This window comes from Pavona decussata, unplaced genomic scaffold, assembly GCF_977016875.1.
Source record: "Pavona decussata unplaced genomic scaffold, jaPavDecu1.1 SCAFFOLD_98, whole genome shotgun sequence".
In the NCBI taxonomy this organism is placed as follows: domain Eukaryota; kingdom Metazoa; phylum Cnidaria; class Anthozoa; order Scleractinia; family Agariciidae; genus Pavona; species Pavona decussata.
The window spans coordinates 817,477-842,944 of record NW_028145514.1 but is presented as its reverse complement, the minus strand read 5'-3'; the positions used below and the strand labels follow the sequence as shown (position 1 = coordinate 842,944).

General features: G+C 38.6%; 1 protein-coding gene and 3 pseudogenes across 1 annotated transcript; all 4 read right to left on the bottom strand.

Annotated features, from left to right (window-relative positions):
- Nucleotides 1-9,129: 9,129 nt before the first annotated feature.
- LOC146472516 (uncharacterized) lies at nt 9,130-10,107 on the bottom strand (annotated as a pseudogene).
- On the bottom strand, nt 9,284-11,003 carry LOC146472515 (uncharacterized). Its single transcript, XM_085119322.1, is given in 3 exon segments — nt 9,284-10,370; nt 10,461-10,532; nt 10,535-11,003. Coding segments are annotated over 3 exon segments (360 nt in total). The 5' UTR covers nt 10,649-11,003; the 3' UTR covers nt 9,284-10,196.
- Nucleotides 11,004-14,643: 3,640 nt separating this feature from the next.
- Nucleotides 14,644-17,052, bottom strand: LOC146472514 (uncharacterized; annotated as a pseudogene).
- A 484-nt stretch (nt 17,053-17,536) lies between these two features.
- LOC146472513 (uncharacterized) lies at nt 17,537-24,221 on the bottom strand (annotated as a pseudogene).
- Nucleotides 24,222-25,468: the final 1,247 nt, after the last annotated feature.

Sequence of the window (25,468 nt, the reverse complement as noted above, 5' to 3'; positions counted from 1 at the left end):
TTTTTGTGTGGTTCTGTTCTACCTCCCCTTTCCATCCGGTGTAGACTTCAAAGTCCCAAATGTAGCCGCTCTTTGATTCTGCCAATGTAAACAGTTTGAAATTAAATGTTATAGGTTTACTTTGCAAGAATTGGCGAAATAATTTTTGCCCTTTGAATTTCACCATAGTCTCATCTATAGCAATTTCCCTTAAAGGGAACCTCCACTCTCGAAACATGTTAACGTTACATTATTGAAAATACAATTTTCTTTAAAATTTCATTGGAAAACATAGAAATAATATTTCAGTGTTGAAAAAAACATGATTTGATTATCGGCTATTTTCGCTTTTAAATTTCCCGAGCGCCGCCATCTTGGATTTCATGACGTAATAAGGTTGCTCAATTGTTTTACACAAAAGAACTTCTGCTGAATAACAATAGCGGCAACCATTACACGTCATAAAATTCAAAATGGCTGCCCCCAGGAAATTTAAAAGCGAAAGTTGTCGATAATCACATCTAATTTTTAACGCACTTGAATGTCATTTCTACGTGTTAGACAAATATTTAGAATTTAGACACTATTTCCAACGCTTACCCGTCAATTTGTTGAGGTTCCCTTTAAAGAAACGTAATTTTGCAGAAATTGAAGAAATCGAATAATGGATAAAAATCTGCCTCCAGTCATTACTTTGCCAAAAGCAGGAGTTGCTGACATGGCAGTTTTATCCCAGTAAGAATGAAGCGTTGGTTTTCTGCACGATCCCCATAGCAAAATACAGACCCAACCAGGTATGGTGAGTTCAGTCCAGTTTACCTGCTTCTTGAGGCGTTGCTCTTCTTGTCGGACGTAACGGTTTGTTTCACGAACGATCAATTCAATTCAATTCAATTTTATTTTTCACACGTGAAACGAGATTGAATACAATACATAAAAAACAAACATTAATATTACAAAGGAGGATTAAGCGATCAAGCAATACAAACATTCCGTGAAGAAAAGTTGGAAGAAATCAATCGCCTTTTTGTCGGCTGGTAGGTTTGGTACAGGACCTGTTCGTTGCTCAAAAGGTATTTCAGTTTGTGGAACAATATTTTCGCCCCAAAATTGTTCTTCGTCATCAGATGAGTCACTTGTGGATTCGTCCTTGTCACTACTTTTATCAAAAGCAAACTGTTCCTCTTCATTGTCTCACTCATGGTCCTCAATTCTACGAGCATGGAAACTCAGCGGCATTGTATCAATATCAAACCCCTCAAAATTGCTTGTTTTGCTGTCTGAAACAAAGAGAATTAATTCTTCTTCACCTTGAGAGTCACCTGTAATGGCGGACGCCATTTTCAAAGCAAAAGTATAAACAAAACCTTTGAAACTGCGATAAATTCTTTGCAAACTAGCTCGCAACGCACAGGGATTGAATGCTCTCTCTTTCACCTTTCACATAGCAATTATTAGACCTCCCCTCTAAGGCTCTACTGTTGTATACGGCCAATTTGAATTTGGTCAACCAGAACCCCCTGGCAGGAAAGGGTTTAAAAGAACATACATATCGTACAGGGGTAGAGGTGTACAAGGAAATAGTATGGCTTATACAATTGTAGCATAAAATACCGTATTCAGTTGTAGCGAAAAATTCTATATATCAATTATAAGAACGTACATATTGTACAGGGTAGAGGCGTACAAGTATAAGTATGGTTTATACAACTGTAGCATAAAATACCTTATTCAGCTGCATTGAAAAATTCTATATATCAATTAAAAGAACGTACATATCGTACAGGCGTAGAGGTGTAAAAGGAAATGGTATGGTTTATACAATTGTAGCGTACAATACCTTATACAGCTGTACCTGAGAAATAAGGGTTATACAACTTTTAAGGTAAATATGAGTGGAAAGGAAGCTGAATCATAAGGTAATTTATACAGCGATATATATCAATAGTGGTATTTTTGATCAGGCTTTATACTTTATCCTTCATTGAATTTTTTGGAATTTTTTTTATACGCTGGGTGTGGCAATATGTCCAAATTTGTAAAGAAATTCATAAATATACGAAAGAAATATGAGGAAATGTTAATTGTACATGTTTCCATGGCAACACAAAGTCAACTAAGAGCCATGTCTAGAAGAAATTACAAGAGAAAAATTAGAGCAAGTAATGTACTTGTACTTGTACAGTCGAACAACTCTACAAGAACTTCTACCCTTATGTGAGTGGCCAAAAACGGGCCACATTTGCTCCCTCCAATCAGGGAGCATCCGTATGCTCTACTGCTTCTCTAGCTCTCTCTGCTTGATCTCTGTCATTGATTGATGCAGAGAAAATTCATTTCAGTAATTGTATATCTCTTTTCTGTATCTCAGTCATGACAATTAAAAATTGTAAACAACATTTTTTAAAATTACAAAATGACTCACCCTTCTTCATCCCCGACTTCTTGAATAGGAAGTCTCTCCTGGTCTTCAATGCAAATGAGCCGCTTCAGCAGCACTAAAAATAGTGCTGCTGCTACAAATATCATCTTCGATTGTTCTGAAAATGTTTAACATTTGTCAACATCAATATTAAACGCGTTGTAATCCGCAGATATGTCTATCAACTGCGCATTAAGCTACGGGTAAACTACATTTAACTTTTCTCTGTTTTCTAAATAAACGTTAACAAGAATCATGTGTTCCCGGCCTGCAACAATCTTTACAGATTTGCGAAATACCAATTGGCTCATTTTGCTACCACTAAGCTTACGTACATTGCTTGTCTTTCTCCTGCACTCAAGTACCACACTCCACACTCTGCGTTATGTCTTTCATACGCGATGTATGCGTTCCTATTTCGCGCATGGGTGTGTTGAAGTCAACTTTGATTGGCAGGTGGTCTTTGAACAATAAACTATTGTGACTCGGAGGAATTCTGGATGTGATGAACGCATGGAAGATTAATATTGTCTTCAAGAAAAACAAGAAAAGAATTTCTTCTCATCCAGCAAGATCCTAGCAATACCGGATTGGTGCGCTGTGCAGTACAAACCAGCTTTGAACTCATACAGGTTACGCCTACGATGATTGTTTACAAATTGTTGCACCATTTCTGAGGGAGGTAAGCATCTCATATCATTTCAGGACATTTGCTTGTCAAGTTGGTATCTCTGCCTGCAGCTTTACTACATTCCGTTTGGATGTGCAATTTTATCTGCGATTCTTTCTGGGCGCTGCTGCCTCCAATCAGGGAGCATCCTTGTGCTCTACTGCTCTCTCCTGGATCTCTGCTGGATCTCTGTCATTGATGGAGAGAAAATTCATTTCAGTAATTTGTATATCTCTTTTCTGTATCTCAGTCATGTCAATTAAAAATTGTAAACAACATTTTTTAAAATTACAAAATGACTCGCCCTTCTGCATCTCCCACTTCTTGGATTGGGAGCGGGAGTCTCTCTAGCTCTTCAATGGGGTCTTCAATAAGCCGCTTCAGCAGCACTAAAAATAGTGCTGCTGCAACATATATCATCTTCTTCGATTGTTCTGAAAATGTTTAACATTTTTTCAACATCAATATTAAACTCGTTGTAATACGCAGATATGTCCATCAACTGCGCATTAAGCTACAGGTAAACTGAATTTAATTTTTCTCTCTTTTCTAATCATCCCCCTCCTCACCGACCTCTTGTATTGGGTGCCTTTCGAGAATCTCTTTTCCATGGCAACACAATGTCAACTAAAAGAGCCATGTCTAGAAGAAATTACAAGAAAAAAATTAGAGGAACAGTACTTTGTAAAAGAATTGTACAGTTGAACAACTCTACAAAAACATCTACGCTTGTGTGAGTGGTCAAAAACGGGCCACATTTGACTGCATAAGGTGACAGCCTTTCAGGCATTTGTTGAGCAGTGTCATTAAGCACTACACGTAGGTTTGAACCGATTACCCATGTAGGTGGCAAGCTGCTCTTTTGTAGGCATAGACACTTTAGTGATGCACAAAAATAGAACATAGAAATCCATGTGTAAAGTCATATTACAATGATTGCAGGGATGTTTTACTGGTGACCTGCCTTACAAAGATGTAAAAATTCTTGCAATGAACAATGTGAAACTTGATGAAAACTGTCAATAGTTATTCTTTGACGAGAAGTCCTTCTGATCCACAGAATGTTTTATCAATAGTGTTATTTTTGATCAGTCTTCATACTTTATACTTCATGGAATTCAATGTGTCATTGAATCATAACCTAGAACCCACAAAGGAAATTAAGCTGTCTCAGTTGAGAAGCCAAAATGTATGTTGAAGAATAAGTGTGCAAACCGAGGAAAGAAGTGTCAGTGGCCTGAACTAGAGGACAGCATCGGGAAGTGGATAGAACAACAGCATTATCACAACATTATCAGGGATAAATGGAACATACGGGGAGCCAATGATACCTCAGACAACGATTATGGGCACTTGAAGCAAGGCTGAACACACTTTAGGTCCCCGACATCACCACAAATGTTTCTGGTTCTCTGAATCTCTCTCGTTCGACACTCAAGTCAAGAGAAGGAACTCCTAGGAGCATTTGGTAAAAATCATTGCTTTGAACTACAAAAAGTTAGTGGAGCTTTGAGACGTGTGCATCTGTACTCTTTCCAAGCCAGAGGAATGTTAGCCCTTCCCTCAGCACTGATCTCACTTAACTCTATGGTTTTTCGTACCCATGATCAGATTTGGGTAGGCAGATCAATGTTTTGAGCAGGTGAGATGAGCTGAGCTTTTAACGCTGATTCTAGGTTTCAATTGCATTGATTCACTTAATGATGGGAGGAGGAAATTGTTTTGTTTACAAAGCCTATGGAATTGATAGAAGTATTCAGACTTCAAAAATTGACAACTGGACAAAGATTTCAGATGCAATATTCCAAGAAGAACACTAGAGACTGATGCTACTTAACCCCTTGCATATTAAGGGGAGGTGGGGTTATTTTAAGAGAATACAAGCCCTATGACTTGTAGTGCTTGCAAAGCCAAAAGGTTACACAAAAACCTCATAAAACCATATATATTCATGAAGAGCATAAAATTCTTGTTCATATCAGATAAAAAAATATGGGATATTTGAAAACACGTGACATCACTACAGTCATAATTTGCATAATTATTCATATTTTCAAAAGACAATAAATATCCGTTAAGAAGAAAATAATCATATCAGTAGCCATCTTATCCGAACAAGTGATCTCTCTTAAGTTAGAATTCAAAAGATAAAAGGCTGCAAAGGCATCTCTTTGAACAGTTTGCAAATCAATGCTTAAGGTTACCTGATACCTTCAGAGGTGTCTGGCGTTTAAGTGATGTAGTGTATCCAGTTAAAATTGTAGATACCTAAACCCCTATATCAAATTAAAGCTTATAGAGCTGACTATCAAACATACCAAGAATTTTGAAATAAAATGAATTGTCGAATTTTTTACGACCTCTAATTGCGAGCGTCCGAATCACCTTTTTAAAGCCACAAGTGAAAGTGAATTTTGTTTTTTTGTAATTTAATTTGCTCCTAAGTTTCCGGACCCAAAGCACTAAAAAAATCGTGTCTGCATTTTGCCATATTCAATCGCGGTGAAAAGTTATGGAGTATTTCCGAAATAGGGTGAAAAAAATGTGGAGTAATTGTACAAAAATCGTTCTCGGAGAAAAAATATTTCGAAAGAAAAAATTTGCAGACACTTTTTTGTTGTTTTTATGTTAAACTAGCTACTGTCCAAATTTGAAGGCAAACGAACAAATTCCTTTTGAGATTCAGCTCTTTGAAGTGGCTCCTCCAAGTGAAAAAAATTTAGTTGAGAAAACAGCGCTAAAAATTGGGCAATTCATTTTATTACAAAATTCTTGGTTTAGTTGAATAGCCAGCTCTATAAGCTTTAATTTGATATAAAGTTTCAGGTATCTACAGTTTAAATGGGACGCGCTACATCGCTTGGACACAAGACACCTCTGAAGGTACCGGGTCACCTTAAATAAGCTGGATGGTTGCTTCTGTAAATGGAAAGTAAGAAATTTTTGGCAAGAGAGACATTTTTAGTAAATCTCAATCAGTTCATCCATATAGCATACCACTTTGTAAATTTCACATAAAGAGACCCTATCAATGTTTAATTTCGCAGTGATCTCCTTCTGCCCCTTTGAAATGGCCTCCCTCCTTCCTCTTTCAGTTGTCTGGTAAAGTAATAGGTGTTCATCATGCGGTACCTTTTGAAACAAGGCTAAGCACACATTCTCACTCCACAAATAGCACAGGTGTATACAGTCTTCATTCCTTGAATGTGGACCTTACATGTGGATCTGGTGTCATGACTTGTGAGGTGATGAAAATGGTCACGGTTAAACCTGATGTCGGGGATAGCACTGGGATCTGCTGGAAGCCTGCGTCTCTCCTGAAGCACTTGCCTTCAACTAATGCCTTAAGCACCGAATTCCTGAACTCCAGACTGGTAATACTTGCATGATCAGGGGATTTACAGTGTAATATGTGTGCATTTGACATACACACTTCCACCATGTAGAAGAACACTTTGTAATACCAGACAACTCCTCTCATAAGGTGGACATGTGCAACAGCCCTTTGGTCTGACAAATCAACCCCACCCATATAGGTATTGTATAGGTCAATTACACCTGGCCGAGCAAAATCACTCTTTTCCCAAGTTCCACTGACTTTTAAAGAGCGCTGGACAACACTTAGATCAGTTTCACTAGTGGGAGTTGTAGCCAAAACACTTACTGGTTTTCTGTCACACCATCACACACATTTCCTTTTTGCCGAAACAAACTCTCTCCCCTTTGGAGCTGTTTAACTTTCTTTTCTGTTAAACCACAAATTTCTTTTGGTAGGCCTTTTCTGTTTTACCTAATTGTCTCACATGCAAGAGTTTTCCTTTCTTAGAGTTCCTCAAACAAATCGACTGAAGTGTAATAATTGTCCATGAAGACATAATATCCCTTTTTTCAGTGGGGTTCCATCACGGACATTACAGCTCTTCTGCCTAAGTCTTTCTGTACTGCATCACCTTCCTTACCATTATTAATCTGGCTGTTCAACAAATAACCACAACTAGATTCTGCTAGTGTGAAAGCTTTGATTCCAAATCTCCCTGGCTTGATTGGAATGAACTGCCGGAAGTGTACTTTTCCTTTGAACTTGATCAAAGTTTCATCAATGGGAAGCTGTTTGTTAGGCTTATACACTTGCTGAAACTTGGGTATTACTAAGTCAAGGAATGGGTGAAACTTGTACAACTTATTGTGATTGGTTGTGTCAGCCCTGGGTGTCTGGGTGTTGTCTGCAAAATGGAAGTATCTGAAAATTTCGGAGGAATCAATCCCTGGGCGTTATGTGAAGAAAAAATGGAGAGTTCAGAGCAGGGTCTGATATATGAAATGGCTGGTTGCCAAACGTCCCAAGCTTACTATTTTGCTTTTCTGAACTTCAGCTCAGGGTGATTGCCAAACAGAGAAATGAATTCTTGTGGGCAACATACTGTCGTTTTATGGCTGATATACAACGACAAATATACTTTTTCATTGACTTCAAACAAAGGAAAAATAATGAGTTAGACTTTCCTGTTCTATATAATTTTTTTTTATTTCAAAGGAAAATAATCTTACCTCAATATGTATGTATAACGTATACGGTAGAGAACCCTCAAGGGTTCTGAAGGGGTTCTGGAGCAACCACCCGAGGGCATTCCTCCCGCAGCCTGTCATTGAGAGACAATTGTTGTTAATGGGAAATCTGCTTGCAGATTCAATGTAGAAAATCAAAGGGAAGAATGTAAACATGCATTCCTCAAAATATTTTGCAAGATTATCATCAGACAACTCCAACAAAATCATTGCTTCGTAAAAAAAAAAGGAAAAATGTCATTAGACTTTCGGCCCCAACACCAGCCCTTCTTAGTTGGACCGAGAAATAGTCTCTTGTTGGCCTTTTTAATAGCTTGCTCTACGTGGTCATTCCACTTAAGGTCGCTGGAGATGGTGATGCTGAGGATTTTTGCGTTCTCAAGCACGGACAGATCTTTGCCATTAATCAAAACTGGATCGAAGCTGTGTTTGTTTTTTTAAAGTCAATTCTGATTTCCTTGCATTTGTCTTCAGTAAGATGCATACGTTGATCCTTGGACCAATCCACTACTTTATCGGCCGGTTTTTGGATCTCACTAGATGCGCCACATCGAACTATTTCCGCAACTGTGGTGTCGTCAACGTATTTCCAAGTGAGAACGTCTGGTATGTTGAGGTGGTTAATCATGAGTAGGAAGAGCCATGGCCCAAGCTTAGCCCCCTGAGGTACACTTGCTGGAACTTGATCCCATTTTGAGAAACATTGTTCAAAGAGTTTGATGCGCTGTTTTCTGTTGGTCAAAAAGTCGGCTACAACCTATTTGCTGCGCCCAATTATCCTGTTCGTTATGTTTGTTTATACCACCACAGAATTGTGCTGAAAGACAAGGATGACCTCAAAATGGACAGTTTGATCATGTCCCTTTGATGACTAGTCAATACCTGGATGTTTACCGTAAATGGCTGTTAGTCTGTCAAGGTCTTGATGAAGTTCCCTCACTTTTTCCCTTTCGTTTTCTTTTTTAGCTTGCTTGTCTTGAATGAAAAGATCTAACAGCAATTTATATATATTTCTCAACTGAATAAACTGAAAGTGGGTCTATTTCGTTGGGGCTGTTGACAAATACACCAGGATGAACTTGCCCAAGAATTTGCTGTTGTTTACAATATGGTGATTTAGTGTCTGACTCATAATCCACGAAAAACAATTACTAGAACATGGATTCATTAAAGTAACTGTTGACGTTGAGAAATTATATTTTTCTTCATTACACTAAATCAACAATAAGGGATGTGACCAACAGTGCCGTGCTTCAATTAGTTGTATGGTAAAAACTTGTGCGGAAAAATATTACCATTTGTTAAAAGTTACTATTGTAATATGCCCCCACCCCCTTATATTTTGAGTAATGGACATTCAGTGGAAATTACCTCAATTTATTAAACTCAGTGAATGTGAAAATTGCATGTAATATTACATCAGTACAACTTTACTTTTTTTTTATTACAACTTTACTTGTCGTTCTTCTTGCTGCAGAATCTTTCCAACATATCATTGTGGGCTAGTGTAAGTATTTCCAAGTGAAATAGTGTATACCAAGTATTTCTGTGCTAATTTAACACAAGAAATTTTAACGTCCTCGCGTATCTGCCTCCTATCCTGTCGTAAAGTTGTGTGAAGTTCTGGTCTTAGCTCAGGATGTTGTTTCTTCTTTACAAAGGAAACTCTCTATGGTAATTGTTTAGGATTTATTTTGAATCTAACGAAGATGTTATCAGGATGATGTACCAGCTGAAACTCTCCCTCTTCATTGACTCGTCCATTTACGAAGTCTTATTCCTTGTTAAGGCTTCCATACTGTAGTCGAAGGAATGATTAGTAGTCCTTTATCATGTCTAGAGTTATCCAATGGACTGTGACGCCGGATAGTTTTTGTAACTGTTACCCATTTTTGCTGAATGTCAATAGCCTCATGCTTTTGGAAAAGCGTATATTTCCAAATAATCCATTGCAAACAGTTAAGTGTGACCCTCTAGCAAAAATGTTAAGTCAGCTCTTACAAATTGTCCCCTTTTTACTACATGGTACAGGTAGTAAAACAGAAAGCATTCCTTCAAATTGTCCAGGAGCGTTAACTGAACTTCCTGGATTACCTTCATAAGGAGCTATCCTAGTGAAAACAAAGAAAGGAAACATGAGAATAGTTCACTAGTATTCTTGTGCAAGTATAATGGGGACTCCATGAAGTAAATAGACAGCTTACTTAGGACTCTTAGCATCGACTCTTGGACGTTAACGTTTCTGTTGAATTTCATAATAAAGGAACAAGGAAAAGCCAAGCTAAATTCCACTTATGTTTTGTTAGCGAAAAACCTTGTCCACCAACTACTAGCGTCATTCTTATCAGTAAACAAGAACCATCAAATTAAAAGTAAATGAGACTTGTCTAATGCAAACTGGGGAAATTTTTGCAGAAAGTTACAAAACTTGGACGGCCCCACAATCCACTGTTGTGCGCAGCCAGACCATCTTGGAAAACTACACTCACGAAAAACAAATACAATTTGACTCAAGCCCATATCTTAATACTCATGCAATCTGATATTCAGCACTGTTGATCACTTATAAGGCCATGCCTTTCTGTCCTCTTCATACAGGCTTTCAATTTTCTTAGCCTCTTCTAAAGGGATAATTTCTCCTTCATACTTGCAAATGACTTCACATTTTCTAATATCCCCCAAAGCAAAAGCACAAATTCCTGCGCCGCATGGGTCGGTTGGTGCACTGTGTAACTATGAAGGAAAATTGATAACATTAGACTCTCTGGAGTTAATCAGTAAAATATATTTGAACTTCTGCTAACCAGCAGGTGAGTTACACACGTCAATTGTTGGCTTAGGTTTTGCATTGAGCGACATATAATGCTAAATTTGTTACAGCATCACCCTCCCCTCACTCCAAATTCGATGCCTGGCTCCCTTCTGGGCTGGTGTAATTCCAATCTCGTGTAGCCACAGATTTTTCCCATCTTTTGTGCTGGATTTGATTTCCTAGCCACCATTCTTTGCATTTTCCTTAATTGCTTTCTTAAATTGCTGTTCAATTAAGGTGCTCCTGACAATGAAATTTAACTTAAATTTTCTTCTCAATGCGCCAATGAAAAATTCTTATCTTTTGAATTTCGTCAACAATATTTTATCTATTTGCAGACAAAATGTAAAGGTACGTTTATTTTTTTCCTTCCACCCAATTGTAATACCTTAATCTACTAGGAAAGTTAGTTTGCAATAATTGTGTTCTAGTACTACTTAATCCAAGCGATAATCAAATGTACATTCGATTGTCTTGGATAGATCAGGTAGTACATTAACACAAACATCCACAGCTTTGAGTTTCTTGGCTAACTTTTTTTAATTCTCATGCCAAGTGTCGAAGGAATTGTTGATGTTCTGTTCCAAAAGCCAGTTCTTTATTTTTGTCAGATAGTCATGTGCAACTTCTATCACAGTGAACCGTAAAAGGATAATTTTGAAATGAAATTAGTACCTGGGAGGTATAAGTAGATCAAGGTAACACGTTTTTATATTACCATTTGTCTCTGGTGAACTTTCAATTTTCGTGTTCATCACTAACCTGGGCAGTTGCAAATAAAAGGTCATGTATTGCATATTGTAAAAAAGAAAAACCGAGCACGCAAGGACAAATACGGGGACAATTAAACATTAAATAATGGAGTAGAGCTAAATATCTTTTGTTAAAAAAGCTGGGATAATTTTTTCAGTGCCTCAAACTTGTGTTTGAGAGCTTCGAAACTCTATTTTAGTAACCGTCTGGACAGGTACCACATGCTTGGTCCTGTCCAAAAGCGAATCTATCATGTAAGATCTATAGGGGGGCCTTTGAACACAAGACAACCTTATACAGAACTTTAATATAGAGTGCAACATTTACTTACTCATATGAAAGCATTGCCACTGTTGAATGGTACGCATTAGATGTCAAGTCATGGGGGCAATCAGTTATGACAGTCAAAAAAACAATAAACATGTATACAGGTTTTACAGCCGGAGTTGAATACTGAGGCATTGTTTTTAAATCTATCTTTAACCTTTTTTATATTATAACAATGTTGAGGTTACGGGAACACTTACGGCTCCATGTTTATTAAGGCATGTGGTGGCGTTATGAACCTCATGTATCTGTTCTAGCATTGAATAATTATTGGCAGCATTGTTCACTGTTTGTATATAGCCCATGGTATCATACAGTACAAACAAAAGAAGCATTTACTTAATGATTTTGTGAGAGCCAGTAAGACAGAACAAAGGAGTATTTAAGAATCTTCGCCTTCCAAATAGAAAATGCTGCTCTAGGTAAGTGAATGCTGTTTCTGTTAAAGTTGATAATTCTAGGGGTATAAGTTCTGTCACTGCTGTAGATTGAATAGACAGTACAGTTTATACCTCGACCTGTCCATTGTATGTTGCAGCTGACGATATATATTGCTTTCTTTGCCACTCGACATGCCAGCATTTCCATCACCTTTTTGTTCTAACGACTCCAGAACCCTCTCTACGCTAAGCGCAACTGTTCACAAACGCTTCACAGCCAACATCATTTTGATTCAAACTCTCAAAATTCATTGGGGAAAGGGAGAAGGAAGCAAGGGAAGTGAGAAAATTGAGCGGAGAGGGAACGCCTGCCATAAAGGTGTCTTTGCGGTAGGCGTTCTCGTCTCCCTTGCTTCAATGAAAAACAGGTCTGTTTAGGTTGGTTTACCAGGAACTACATAATTTTTAAACATTCCCCATTTCCCCCATAGCCTACCTTACTAGGTTCTTAAGTAAGTAAATTTAGTAACATTGTTTTGGTAATTGAAAACATCCAGTATGTAACATGTGGTTAGTTTAAAATTGAAACCTTTTACAGTATTTGATAACATCATAAGATTAATTTTACAAAAGTGTAATTTCATACATGTATTTAATAGGTAGAAATCATTTTAAATGTGCACCCCAAACAAACCAGGAATGACTGGCATCTAATTTCTCCAAACAGTATTACTCACTACAAAAAATAAGGGTTATTAGAATGAAATACATGCAGGATGACGTATAATATCTTTCTTGCAAGAAAGACTCTAAGAAAAATTATATAGAGAATTGTGAATAGAATGTTGATATTAAGCAATTATTGGATGAGGTTGAGCATGATAGCGAGAATTATCAAGGCCGAGGTTTGTGTTATCTGCCGAAGCCGAAGGCTGAGGCGGATAACACAAACCGAGGCCTTGATAATTTCGCTATCATGCGAAAAACCGAATGAGAGTTCTGTACAATAAATTCCTCTTGAGAAAGGCTAATAACAGGAGATAACTGGTGCGGATTAATAGCCACTTCCTCACCTCTCACCTCGCACTCTGTCGTCAGGGTTTCCGACATTTTTCTCTTGGTTGAAATGTCAGTCCTGCTATAGCTCCGAATGCTGGATTCATTTCTGTGCTCGCTCACCGCCATGATATGCCTTGCTTCGAACCCGGACTTGTCCAGGATTGTAACCGCCGTTGCCCTGATCGAGTGATTGGTGTAAGACTTTGAAAGTTTGGCTTCTCGAGAGATCCTTTTCATTTTTTCACCGAGCAAACGCTCTCCGACAACCATGTTATCGTACCACACTTGATCAGATATGCCGGCGTTTTTCATTCTTTTGAGGGATTCAGGTGCTGTATGTACCGTTCAAATGAAGCCACAGGACAGTGTGGTCCTGGTTTCTCGAACATCACGCCTCCTTCAAGTCCTTCATCATTTTCTCGTCGGTTCTTTGTGAGTTCATCTGTTGTTTTGCACACATATTTTGCACCTTTGCCATCCGTGCTGAATGAAAAATCAGCTTTTTTGAGTTCACGAAGATTTTGCCTTCCTCAGCGACAAAAGTACAACATAACCTCGAAAAAAACTTTGTTTTGAAGCGTTTCCGGGCTGTTTTGGTTAAAAACATCGCTTTCGTACAGCTTTTTAAGATCTTCTTCGCAGATCGGTGGCGTGTGTTCGACTTTGGCGAGCCCTTATCGTTTTAGTTCAACGCACTTGGCGCCAAAAACTTTGTTTGCCTCGGCAAATGCTGGATCGTTTATTATATCGAAGCCAAGAGTCGCCTTGAAGTGTCTGCCCAGTCCAAATCTCAGGCTTTTGAGAGTGCTTTTGGAATAAGAAGTTCCATCGACTTTTCTAGCTTCGGCATAAAATAGTTTGAGAACGTTACTGATGCCATCTTTGGTTTGCGGTTCGGGAACTTTCTTCTCCTTCAAATACTGCTGTAAAACTCTAAGAGCTGTCTTGGTAGCTCGTTTGGTGTTCTTTGAGTCCTTGTCGTCAACAAGGCGTCCTAAATCCACTTCTGAGACTGACGCGAATCTTGGAGCGGACTCCGCCATGACAATCTTGCTCAAACCGCCGGCTAGCTTGTCAGGTGACGAAAACCATTGTCTGCCAAAACGCGTCATACCTACATGCATAAACGCCAGTGTCTGTAGATGTGACGCGATGACACAGCGCCATCTAGAATTAGCGGGGTGCTTCTAGCCAATCAAAATTGAGATAGCATCAGCATTGTATAATAATGGATCTTGTTGCTAATTTGCTTTATAGTTGGTGCAATAAATCTTGGTTTAGATACCTTATTTGCATGATCATACTGTGTGATAAAATGATTTGAACTCTATTGAAGTGACGTTTGTAACAGTATTGTTGTCCTGTGATGTTATCTCCAGTCTTGTTACAATGAAATGCAGTGGCGTTAAAGCCCCTTTTGTCCTGACATTTCTGATTTATGATAGAAAATATCAGAGTTAAGTGGCAATACCACTATGTTTTTTTTTGTGTTTGTATATCTTGCTCCACATAGTGTTGCATTAAATGACCTTGCTGGGCCTTGAAATTGTCTGGTCAGGAGTTACTTGTAACCAATCTCAATCATTATGCTTGTCCTTTTTGTTCGCTGTCTAGAAGGAATCTTTTGACATGTTACTCTAGGTGCTCTGAGAGTGGTTGCTAAAAGAGCAAAGGTACTTAGTATTATCTAACAGAGGTGCAGTTTTGACGAAGATGAGATCCGACCCTTGCTGTGTTTGTATTGCTGTTTGGACACTTCCACCATATTCTGTAGATTACCCAGTTGGGTAATGAAGCACAGTCAAGATGGTAACAGCCATGACATGATGAACATTCTACATACTCTTTCTTATCATTGGAGAGCCTACAAAGGCAGAAGTTTGCTACATCGGTCTTGCTGTGTGATATGTGATACTGCACTCTTTTGTTGGAGTTGGGGAAAGGTGTCATTCTCCTTGATTCCAAACCAGTGGACATCTGAAAGGGTCTAGCCCGTGACACAAGTCAGTGGCAAATGCTAATACAAAGAGGCCACAATCACTGCTGCCAAGCTGCCTTCGTACCCTCTCATTAAGAAAAGTTACAGTATATTCAGGGCACACCACCATGCGACAAGCATAATCAAGCAAGATTAAAGTTGGCTTTCTACACAAGCTGTCAAAGACTTTTACGATACCAGTCTGCCAACCAAGGGTTCTAATGCAGACCCAATAGTCGACAGCAGGAAGTAGCATTTCACCTCTAATAGCAGGATCCTGCAGTTCATCTTCATGTGCAAAACCTTTCTTCAGCATTATTTGGCCAGCCTGTATTTCAGAGTCAAGCAGCCAGTTGGTGGTTTTTAATGTGCCATCCCTACTTTCTTTGTATAAGTTGAGCTTAGTGTCAGGGTCCCAAGGGGTCTGTTGTCTATTGTGAGCCATGTTACCGAGAATCATCATCATCATCATCATCAGTAATAAGAATGGGAAGTTTTCCATGGCTGCTTGAACTGATCTTATGAACAATGGGATCCTTAGATACTTTGTCAGAAGAATGACAGGATTCCGCTTGTTTAGAGGTTGGACCTTCTGTGATAGGAGCAGCACTTGGCTGTACTGTTGGTACATTAGTGGAAGCTGTTGATACGGCAGTAGGGGGAGCCGCTGGAACTTGTACAGTAGTTATGTGTGCTGTAATAAGGGAGTGGTGGCTGTAGGTACTGCAGTAGCGGATGCTGGTGCTTGTTTGGTTGACATTTGGTTGTTGTGTGGAAGGGGCATTTAGTGTGCGAGTGGCAGTTTCTGGTACTGTGATGGGAGCAACAGTTACTTGGGTCACGGTTGTCAGTCCTTCAACAGAGTGAGGAGCTGCTAGCAGTTGGCTTGCATCGGTCAATACTGTGGTGGCTTGCGGCATGTGTGTAGCAGATTCCTGTACTGTTAAAGGGGCTATGGGAGTTTGAATGGCAGTTGCTGGTACTGTGGTGGAAGCAGCCATTACTTGAGTAACAATAGTCTCTTTGTCATGTTTGTGCAGCCTTTGGTCCCATATTATCCAAACAATTACAGATGCCAGGTCAACTTGGCTTCCAATCAAGGGGTCAGGTAAGCTTGTCACACTAAATATATCCTTGACTTGTTTTTGTTTTTTGACAGCAACAGTTGTAATAATAATAATAATAATAATAATAATAATAATAATTTATTACTTATTAGGCGCAAATTAACATCTGAATGTGATCAAATGCGCTGTACAACTATAACTGACAATGATAATTACACTTTTTTTGGTACATCTTTACCTTTATTAAATTATCAACCTGTAAGTCATAAAATCAATAATAATTCTTCTGATTAATTCATAAAAGCATGGCTGCCGTTTGTCATTAGTTTTAGAAAGTGCAACGCTATTCAAGATTTTGCTGCAGGAAGACGTTTTGCTAAATTTCATTTTCAAAAAACACCACAGCTGATCATGAGAATATTTGTTAAATAGCTAATCCACTTTATTCTGGGCGCTACAGCTCTTTAGTATCACATCCAATGTACACACGTGGAAAAACAAATAGATAAGAATAAAATATTTATTATATGAACGTTAGTTGTACCTGCTACCAGAGAAAAGGATGAACCGTTTTTGAAAACTCAAAACAAATATTTTTTTAAAAAACGATCTCATTGAAAAATGTAAGCAAAATATTTGAAACGAAAATTAAAATGATACATAACATATACTCACCCCTCATCCACCTCCTCACCGACCTCTTGTATTGGGTGCCTTTCGAGAATCTCTTTTCCATGGCAACACAATGTCAACTAAAAGAGCCATGTCTAGAAGAAATTAAAAGAAAACAATTAGAGGAACAGTACATTGTAAAAGAATTGTACAGTTGAACAACTCTACAAAAACATCTACGCTTGTGTGAGTGGCCAAAAACGGGCCACATTTGACTGCATAAGGTGACAGCCTTTCAGGCATTTGTTGAGCAGTGTCATTGAGTACTACATGTAGGTTTGAACCGATTACCAAGGTAGGTGGCAAGCTGCTCTTTTGTAGGCATAGACACTTGAGTGATGCACAAAAACAGCACATAGAAATCCATACAAAGATGTTAAAAGTCTTGCAATGAAGAATGTGAAACTTGATGAAAACTGTCAATAGTTATTTTTTGACGAGAAGCCCTTCTGATCCACAGATAATGTTTTGTCAATAGTGTTATTTTTGATCAGGCTTGAATCATAACCCGGAACCCACAAAGCAAATTAAGCTGTCTCAGTTTCTATCCTCAAGGATAGCTTCGATGATTTATTAACGTTATTGCATTCATTCCTGTTCCATGTATACAATTCCTAAATGTCTTAAATAGATTGGACGACAATGGCTCAAACTGTGATCTCTAAATTAAACTTTAAATTAAATGCTAATCAACTTCAGCAAGTGTTCATTTGCTTGTTGAAGTTGTTTTAGCCTCTTGGTCTAAACCAGCATACAATGAAGAATGCTTGGTGTGTCTTTCTAAGTTTATGAATCAATAATCATATATCACCTCCACAGGGAGCACCCTTTGAGGATGTTCTGAATTGACATTAAGAAGATATTGGTCTTTCGATGAAACTGTCTATAACTTCTTTGATGCAAACTTTGTCAGCTTTCCCTGTTGCGTAGACATGACTCGCCATATCAGGTAGTACTGTTGGCTAGTGGAAAACACAATGTTGAAAATATAACTGATAAATACTGTTTTTTAAGTGTACTTGGATCTACTTATTTAAGGGTGGGAAATGTAACATGAGGTGAGTGTTTGAAATGCATGACTTGTAAGCAACTCCACATCTTTGTATTGAAGCAGATAAGGGTGACATGTTGACATTCAAGCTTTCACCTCTGAGTTGTTACTTCCAAGTATTCACTTGTAAGGTGTTGCTCCCGTGTTATCAACTGATTATCTAAAAAACACATATCGTATTTTCCTTTGTATAAGTCGAACTTTTACACGGCACTTTCGGCCCGGAATTTAAGTTTTTTTTCGGGCCGGCAAAATTCGAGCAGCGTTAACCAATGCAATAATTAAATTCCACCTGGCAACACGTAACAACACATTTGTTGACGGTGGAGGTCTTCATAGGGTCTTTGTTTTTGAACCAGTAATATAATGCAACGGTTGACCTATTGTTCAAGAAAACAACATGAAGTGATGAGAACAGAAGTGGGAAGGTGTTAGTCTACGATTTTCAAGTAAGTGTCATAGTCCCATTTGATTACATTGGCTAACTGAGATTCAAATTTCATAGAGCCTTGCCTATGATCTCCCCCAATTTTAACAAATAATTTGTCTTGAGGTATTTTGCCATTATGCCAGGTAAGCTGACCATCCCTGTGATGGAAAAAGGTAGAGTTTGTATGAAAACAAAATAGTGAAAATTTTGGGAGCTTCCCTGGTTATTTGTACCTGGTTGACAGTAAAACAATAACAAGGACTGTTATAGACAGTTTTCGTAAATGCTGAATAATCTTTTTTGGTTGTTGAGTTCATTATTCTGTTCCTTGAACATAAGGCTGTCGTCCTCTGACTGTTGCCCTTGTGTTATAGAAAATTGACCCAAACAGCACAAGTCATGCGGACCTTGTCTCACACCGGCGATCAAAATAGTTGTCGTAGGGTGTCGACATGCTAGGAATTGCATCCATTGTTACGATGTTTTCATTCTTTTTTATTCCTCACGGATTCTTCTATATATCTTTTTTACGATTCAAGAGGGTGTTTTAAGAGACGGAAAAGCTACCACTATTGAAGGTCTAAGTAACTTACCTTCAGAAACTTGTAGTTCTTCTCAAACAGCGTAAAGAGTTCTTCCTCTCTCTCGTTGTGTGCTTCATCATTGTATTTCATTTGCATCAGATCAAAGGTACTGCCAGCTTCCTGGTAGTCCTCATCTGCCATCTCGTCTGATTGCTTCTGTCTTTCCTTCTCGTCCTCCAGAAACCGTTGCCACCATGCTACCACTTTTGGGGTCATACGTACCAAAACATGCTTTAAGGCTGCTTGCATAGCCTCAATAGAAGGACAGGGCAAATTATCAGGAAGTTGCACGGACAGGTTGTCTTGTGGCAGCTGTCTCAGTACCACGTATGGTCCTTCCCATTCTTTTTTCTTTGCTACAGCCCAATTCCAATGTGTCATCCCAACTTCTCCTAGTTCATTTAATTTGAAGCGACATGGATAACTGTGATTTTTAAGTGAGCATGTCACGAAGCCAATTTTTAATGTTGAAAATATTCTTTCTGTATACAGTGATGGGAGACGGCATGTAGGAATTGTGAATGATCTTACGGAAAGTTGTTCCAAAGTTACCACATTCATTCTCTTTAGGGCTTCCGTGATTCTGCTTAACATCTACAAAGGCAATAGAAAAAACGCTGATAAATCAGTTTGACATATTACCATGTTTCATGCTAGTTTTCCACTGAAACCTGGTACATGAAAACTCATTAAAAAAAAACAAAAGAAAGTGAACTAGTGATTGGAAAGAATTCCCTCAAATTAAGCTTACCCTTATAGCAACCATAAAACAGACTGGAGTAAAAAAAGGTCCTTCTACATAACTTGAAAACAATATCAACCTGGTCTATGTCCTCATGTGTATGTCCCACCATCAGGTTAGAAAGCCGAAGCTACAAAGATAGGATGGCTTGGTTTTTAAATCATTGAGAGGAGCCAGTTACTAAAGAGAGAGGAAGGTAAAACTTGCCTTTCGTGCAGCATAGCTTTACCTCATCCCCAGCAAAAACACTTACGGTTCATACACCCAGAGCCACTCGCTTCTAGCTATAATATATTGGGTAAGGTTGAAGTTCTCCTGATGCCTTGTTATGTAATGAAATCACTAATCACTGTCAATATTTGGAAGGTGTCTACCAATGAGTCTTTGTCTCAAAATCAAAATTTAGGGATTTCATTTCTTATTTGTATAAATGATTCAAACATAATTAACAAGAAAGTGTCATGCTGTCACGCTATCCACTACCATTTCTCAACACACTCCCCCTGTTCATCACGAAAAAGGGATGAACAACAATGACTAAGGAAATCACATAAATCTATTGAAATGAAATATTTGAGTTTCGAAGCAGTTGATCAAAGTTCATTCTTCATCATTTGCTATAATCTGTATTCAAGTTCGTGCTGCCACCGCTGCGTCTCTTCTCGGCCTGAAGACTGGTGGATCAGCATTCCGGTCACCTGCACTTGTACAGTTTTTCATTGAATAATAAAAATGGCATTTCACACTGGCCTCTGTGAATAGTGATAGTAACAATAACATTGATATTTATGTTTATGGTCTATGGGTGAGCAACTGAACCTGAGTGAACCTGGTCTGTTATTGAATGGAAATGACTGTTTAAAATGGTTTTCTTTTTTTCACAGATTATTGAATTCCTTTACTGAGCAATGTGAATTGTCTCTTTTACTGAATAAAGTAACAGCTACAATGTAGTGCTCTGTAGGTTAAAAAGAAGATATGTAATTGATTGCAAGCACTTACGCTTGTCAGACAGCTCTGAAAACCACTTTTACCCTCCCATTTCTGTGCACCACTACTTATTTCCTTCATTGCCTTTGCCACTCCCTTTACTGAAAAGCATTAATAATGTCAGTAAGTCATGAGTTACTGGGGTATATAAAAGTAAATAAAATTGGAAAGAATAGTTTAATCTACTAGAAAAGTTAATTTGCAATAATTGTGTTCTAGTACTACTTAATCCAAGCGATAATTAAAATGTACATTTGATTATGTCTTGGATAGATCAGGTAGTACATTAACACAAACATCCACAGCCTTGATTTTCTGGGCTAACTTTCCTCAATTACATGGCAAGCGTCAAAGGAATTGTTAATGTTCTGTTCCAACAGCCAGTTCTTTATTTTTGGCACATAGTCATGTGGAACATCTATCACAGTGAACCGTAAAAGGATAATTTTGAAATGAAATTGGTACCTGGGAGATATTAGTAGATCAAGAGAATACAGTTATTATTATAGTTTTTATATTATCATTTGTCTCTGGTGAACATTCAATTTTCCTGTTCATCACTAACCTGGACAATTGCAAATAAAAGGTCATGTATCGCATATTGTAAAAACTGAGGACGTAAGGACAAATAGGGGGACAATTAAACATTAAATAATGGAGTAGAGCTAAATATCTTTTGTTGGAATAACTGGGATAATTTTTTTCTGTGCCTCAAACTCGTGTGTTTGAGAGCTTCGAAACTCTGCTTTAGGAACCGTCTGGACAGCTACCACATGCTTGGTCCTGTCCAAAAGAGAATCTATCATGTAAGATCTATAGGGTGGCCCTTGAACACAAGACAACCTTATGCAGAACTTGAATATAGACTGCAACACTTACTTACTCATATGAAAGTATTACCACTGTTTAATGGTAAGCATTAGATGTCGAATCATGGCAGCAATCAGTTATGACAGTCTAAAAAACAATAAAGATGTATACATGTCTTACAGCCAGAGTTGAATACTGAGGCATTATTTAAATCTATCTTTAACCTTTTTTATATTAATACAATGTTGAGGTTTCAGGAACACTTACTGCTCCATGTTTTTCGAGGTATGTGGTGGTGTTCTGGGCCTCATGTATCCGGTCTAGCATCATATGGTATCATACACTACAAACAAAACAAGCATTTACTTAATGATTTTGTGAGAGGCAGTGAAGGCATCACAAAGGAGTATAGAGAAACATTTTATGACTAAGGATATCTAAAGAGACCAACTCAAACTTACACTAAATTTATGGAGTAGACTTATTGGCATCCCTCAAAGGGTACACTATTGCACCATATAGGGTACCTGGAGTGGTGGATTCAATCCTTATATGAACTTTTATTATTATACCAGGAAAAGGAAAAAGAAGAGGCACAACTATATGCTAATAGACATTTTCTCTTATGGTGTACAATTAATAAACATGTGCAGATCATTTTGAGAGCTCACCATAATCTATATACTTGTCACCAACACTGCCAAGCTTTGCCGCCTCAGAAAAGCCCTGGTACTGACTCTCTAGGATACCAGAGCTTGTAAAGCCATGAACCACTCTAGAAAAGAGAGGTGAAACACCATTTCAACCTTATAATTACTTGTTTCAAGTCTAATCTAATCAGCGCAGAGTCAGTGAAGGCCATGATTGAACAATAAAAAATATGAGGTTATTTGTTATCAGAAAAAGTCAGAACATCACCATCTATATGTTTTGATAACATTGCATGCAGTATAAAGTATTTTGTGTATTTGAAGACTGATGAAGACAGGTGCTTCAAAAAAGGAATAGTAATTAATGAGAATGATTTTATTATGAAAGAATTTATGAACAAATTAAAGAGCACTATCCAACACTGTTACAATCTTATGAGTAGTTTTACTTACAGTTCACAGTGTACTTGTTGCCAAGATAGAGGAGCTCGCCCACTTCATGTTGTGGCCATTCTCACAACTGAACTCCAGTCTAAGTACGTGGCCATCCATATGCTTACTGGAGCTCTCCTCGTCATAGCTGTACTGTGTTCCACAGGTACAGCCTCCTGCAGTTTCCGTAAGCAGAGTAGCTAGGCTAGCCTGCCCACAAACAAAGAAGCACTCTGTAGGGGAAGCAGGAGACAAAATCTGTCTACAAGCTGGAGCTTCAAGTTCCCCACACAGCCATTGGCACTGGAAATCGCCTCTTTTAAAAAAAGCGGAGAACCTGCAAAAAATCAGCAATTGCACGACCAGATCGTCGAATCGCCATGCTTCGTAGGTGGATGAACCTATTATTTGTAGCTCTCATCTCCTCTTCTTCGCCGTAATTGAACTGGAAATTTAAACTAAACTGTGGTTTTGTAGGTTTTTCTTTACGTTTCTCATTGTATAATTTCTGCTTTTCGTATTTTGCTTCCTTTGCACAAGGCTTGGCTTGATTACCCAACATCTTGTTCTGCGAAAAAATTACCTCTAGATGAATGCCTCCAAATTTCAAACTTTGCGCCATCAAAAGCACCAATGACAGTGCTTCTTATATCTATCTAAAAGTGCCGTCCAATAGTAGGTCTCCAAAGAACAGAGAAAGTTTGTTTCCAGTGAAAAACCTGGGAAAGAGTGACGTGACGAACTGTCGAACTGAAGATTTCAAAAATAAATGAACACTCAAGCTCCATGTGGTGATCGCGTTGAAATGTTGGGGTAAAATGCACGGATTAATTTGGATCTAAACGCGCAATACAACAAGATAACAAGATAGTTTTTTCAACTATATTTTTGTTTTACAAGGAATTTATTGTATTTGTCCGAAAAATGGGCACAGTTAATTCTCGCCTGCAAACACCAAGCCGGGGCCATGTTGAAAATATTTTATATCAATTTGATTGAACCAGGGAGGACCCTATTTATACCAAGCCCCCGCATTTAAGGTATGATAGTTATTGACATATTAGTTAGACGTACGCGTATTAAATCTGTACTCCTTTCTTCTCTTCCACCATGATGTGTTGTTCTGTAGGTTATAAAGATAAATAATTTTAAAATTTCAGAGATATGACAATTGCATTGCTTTGTGATTTAATAATATAATATAATTGTGGATTTAAATTTAAATGAAAGGCTCCTGTGAGCCAACACCTGAATCCAGAAGGGAATAGTGACTGGCTGAACCGTGTCCAGAAGGGTAATCTAAATATACACCCTATAACTTGTCTTTGGACGGGTTCCTGGTCCGGTTCGGGTAGTGGGTCTGGGTCCCTCCCAGTTTCACAGTTCCCGTGTTCTTTTTGCTTTTTGGGATCATTTTACCTTTCGCTTATTTTATTCTTTATTTTTCTTATTTTTGGAACTTTAGATTTCCTCCAAATTATTTGTCCACACGTTGGTTCAACTTAGATCCGAAAGCGTTAGTGAAGACTGGTGTGATTGGGAGAGCAAACCCGCTAGCTGAGCCGGACCACTTCCATCGGTTCACATGGTATCGTCCGGATCCGTCTATGCGTCCCCGTCAATGCTTCGATTTTGAGAGCCTAACAAATTTTCCGCTGCAAATCTGTCCAACTGTTTCCCTTGCTGGGAGCCTGTCCTCCAAGATTATCCTAAAAAGTCCGAGATCTACAGCTTCCTGTCTGAAGGCGTTAACGTTAAGCAGTTTTTCGTTCCTTTTCACAGTACCTTTCAAGGCCGCCACTTTTGCAGTAGCCAACCACCAAGTATGGCGTTTCCCAATTCTCCATCGTGCAAGTGCTTCAAAGATTTCTCGCACAATTCTTGAAAGAGTTTCCAACGGCTCCCTGCTCGTCTGGGGAGAGGTGGGTAAAGTTAACCCGCTACATCTGGTCATGCCCATTACAGTGGAGTTCAATAAACCACGCATGTGTCATGATGAAAGATTTCTTAATTGCTGGATCAAGGACTGTCCATTTACGCTAGATTATATCAGCGATCTTCCCCGATATGTCCTCCATGGCCTTTTTCAAACATTTTTCGACGATAAGAGTGGCTATGACCACGTGCGCCTCCGTCCCTCTAGCTCCACCTTTTTTCGGCCTAGGACAGGGAAAAAGAATGAAAACAAAAAACAAAAAAAAGCGAAAATATATGGAGACAACATGGAGACCACAAATTTCTTTACAACAAAAAGAGACTCATTTATGGTTGACACTGTAGTATGAGCCATGCTTAGCCCAAAAGGATCTAGCGTAATAGCCACGCCTACCTCATGAAAAACAAACTTGAGCCTGACGAGCCCTAGGGAAAGGGTGCGAAGGACCTCAAGAATTAAGAGAATATCCAGGCAAATAAGTCGGCGGGCTTTGCTTCAATGCTTTCTGAATTTCCTTGGCTACCTCCACTTCTTTCTTGCTTCCTAAAAACTTGAGGAGGAGGTGCTGGAACGAGGGGTTGTACAGCAGGGTTCGTGTCTGCCTAAGGACGATGCCAAAACGATTTGCTCTTTCATTGCCTTTCTCATAGGCAAGATCAACAAGCTGCTCTAATGCTGCCAGTGAAGCATGTGGATAAAAAATTGCGGCGGGACGGGCTAAGAGTTGACGAAGAACGCCCAAGGCCGAGTCTACAGTGCCAGCATCGTGCTTTTGGGTAACAAAACCAACTCTTTTTTTAAGTCACTAATGGCATCAGGGGCGGCTTGTTGAGGACAAGTAAAACAAAAGACCGTATGACTAAGAAGAAAACAATTGGATAGAACTCCAAAATACAATGCCACTAAGGTAAAACGAGGTAAACAAAACAGCTGTAATGCAATGGAGCGTAAACAAAAAAACCGGGCATCACGCAAATTGACAACTGAACAATGCTGAGTTAAAAAATTGACTATTAAAAACCGTAAAACCAAGTGGGTTAAAAAACCAGACAAAGGGAACTAAGAGAAATCCGCTTGACGATAGTACGTAAAAAAGCTAAATATGACCGTGCAAAAATACAGACATGCGAATAAGACTAAGGTGATGTGAGACTTAAC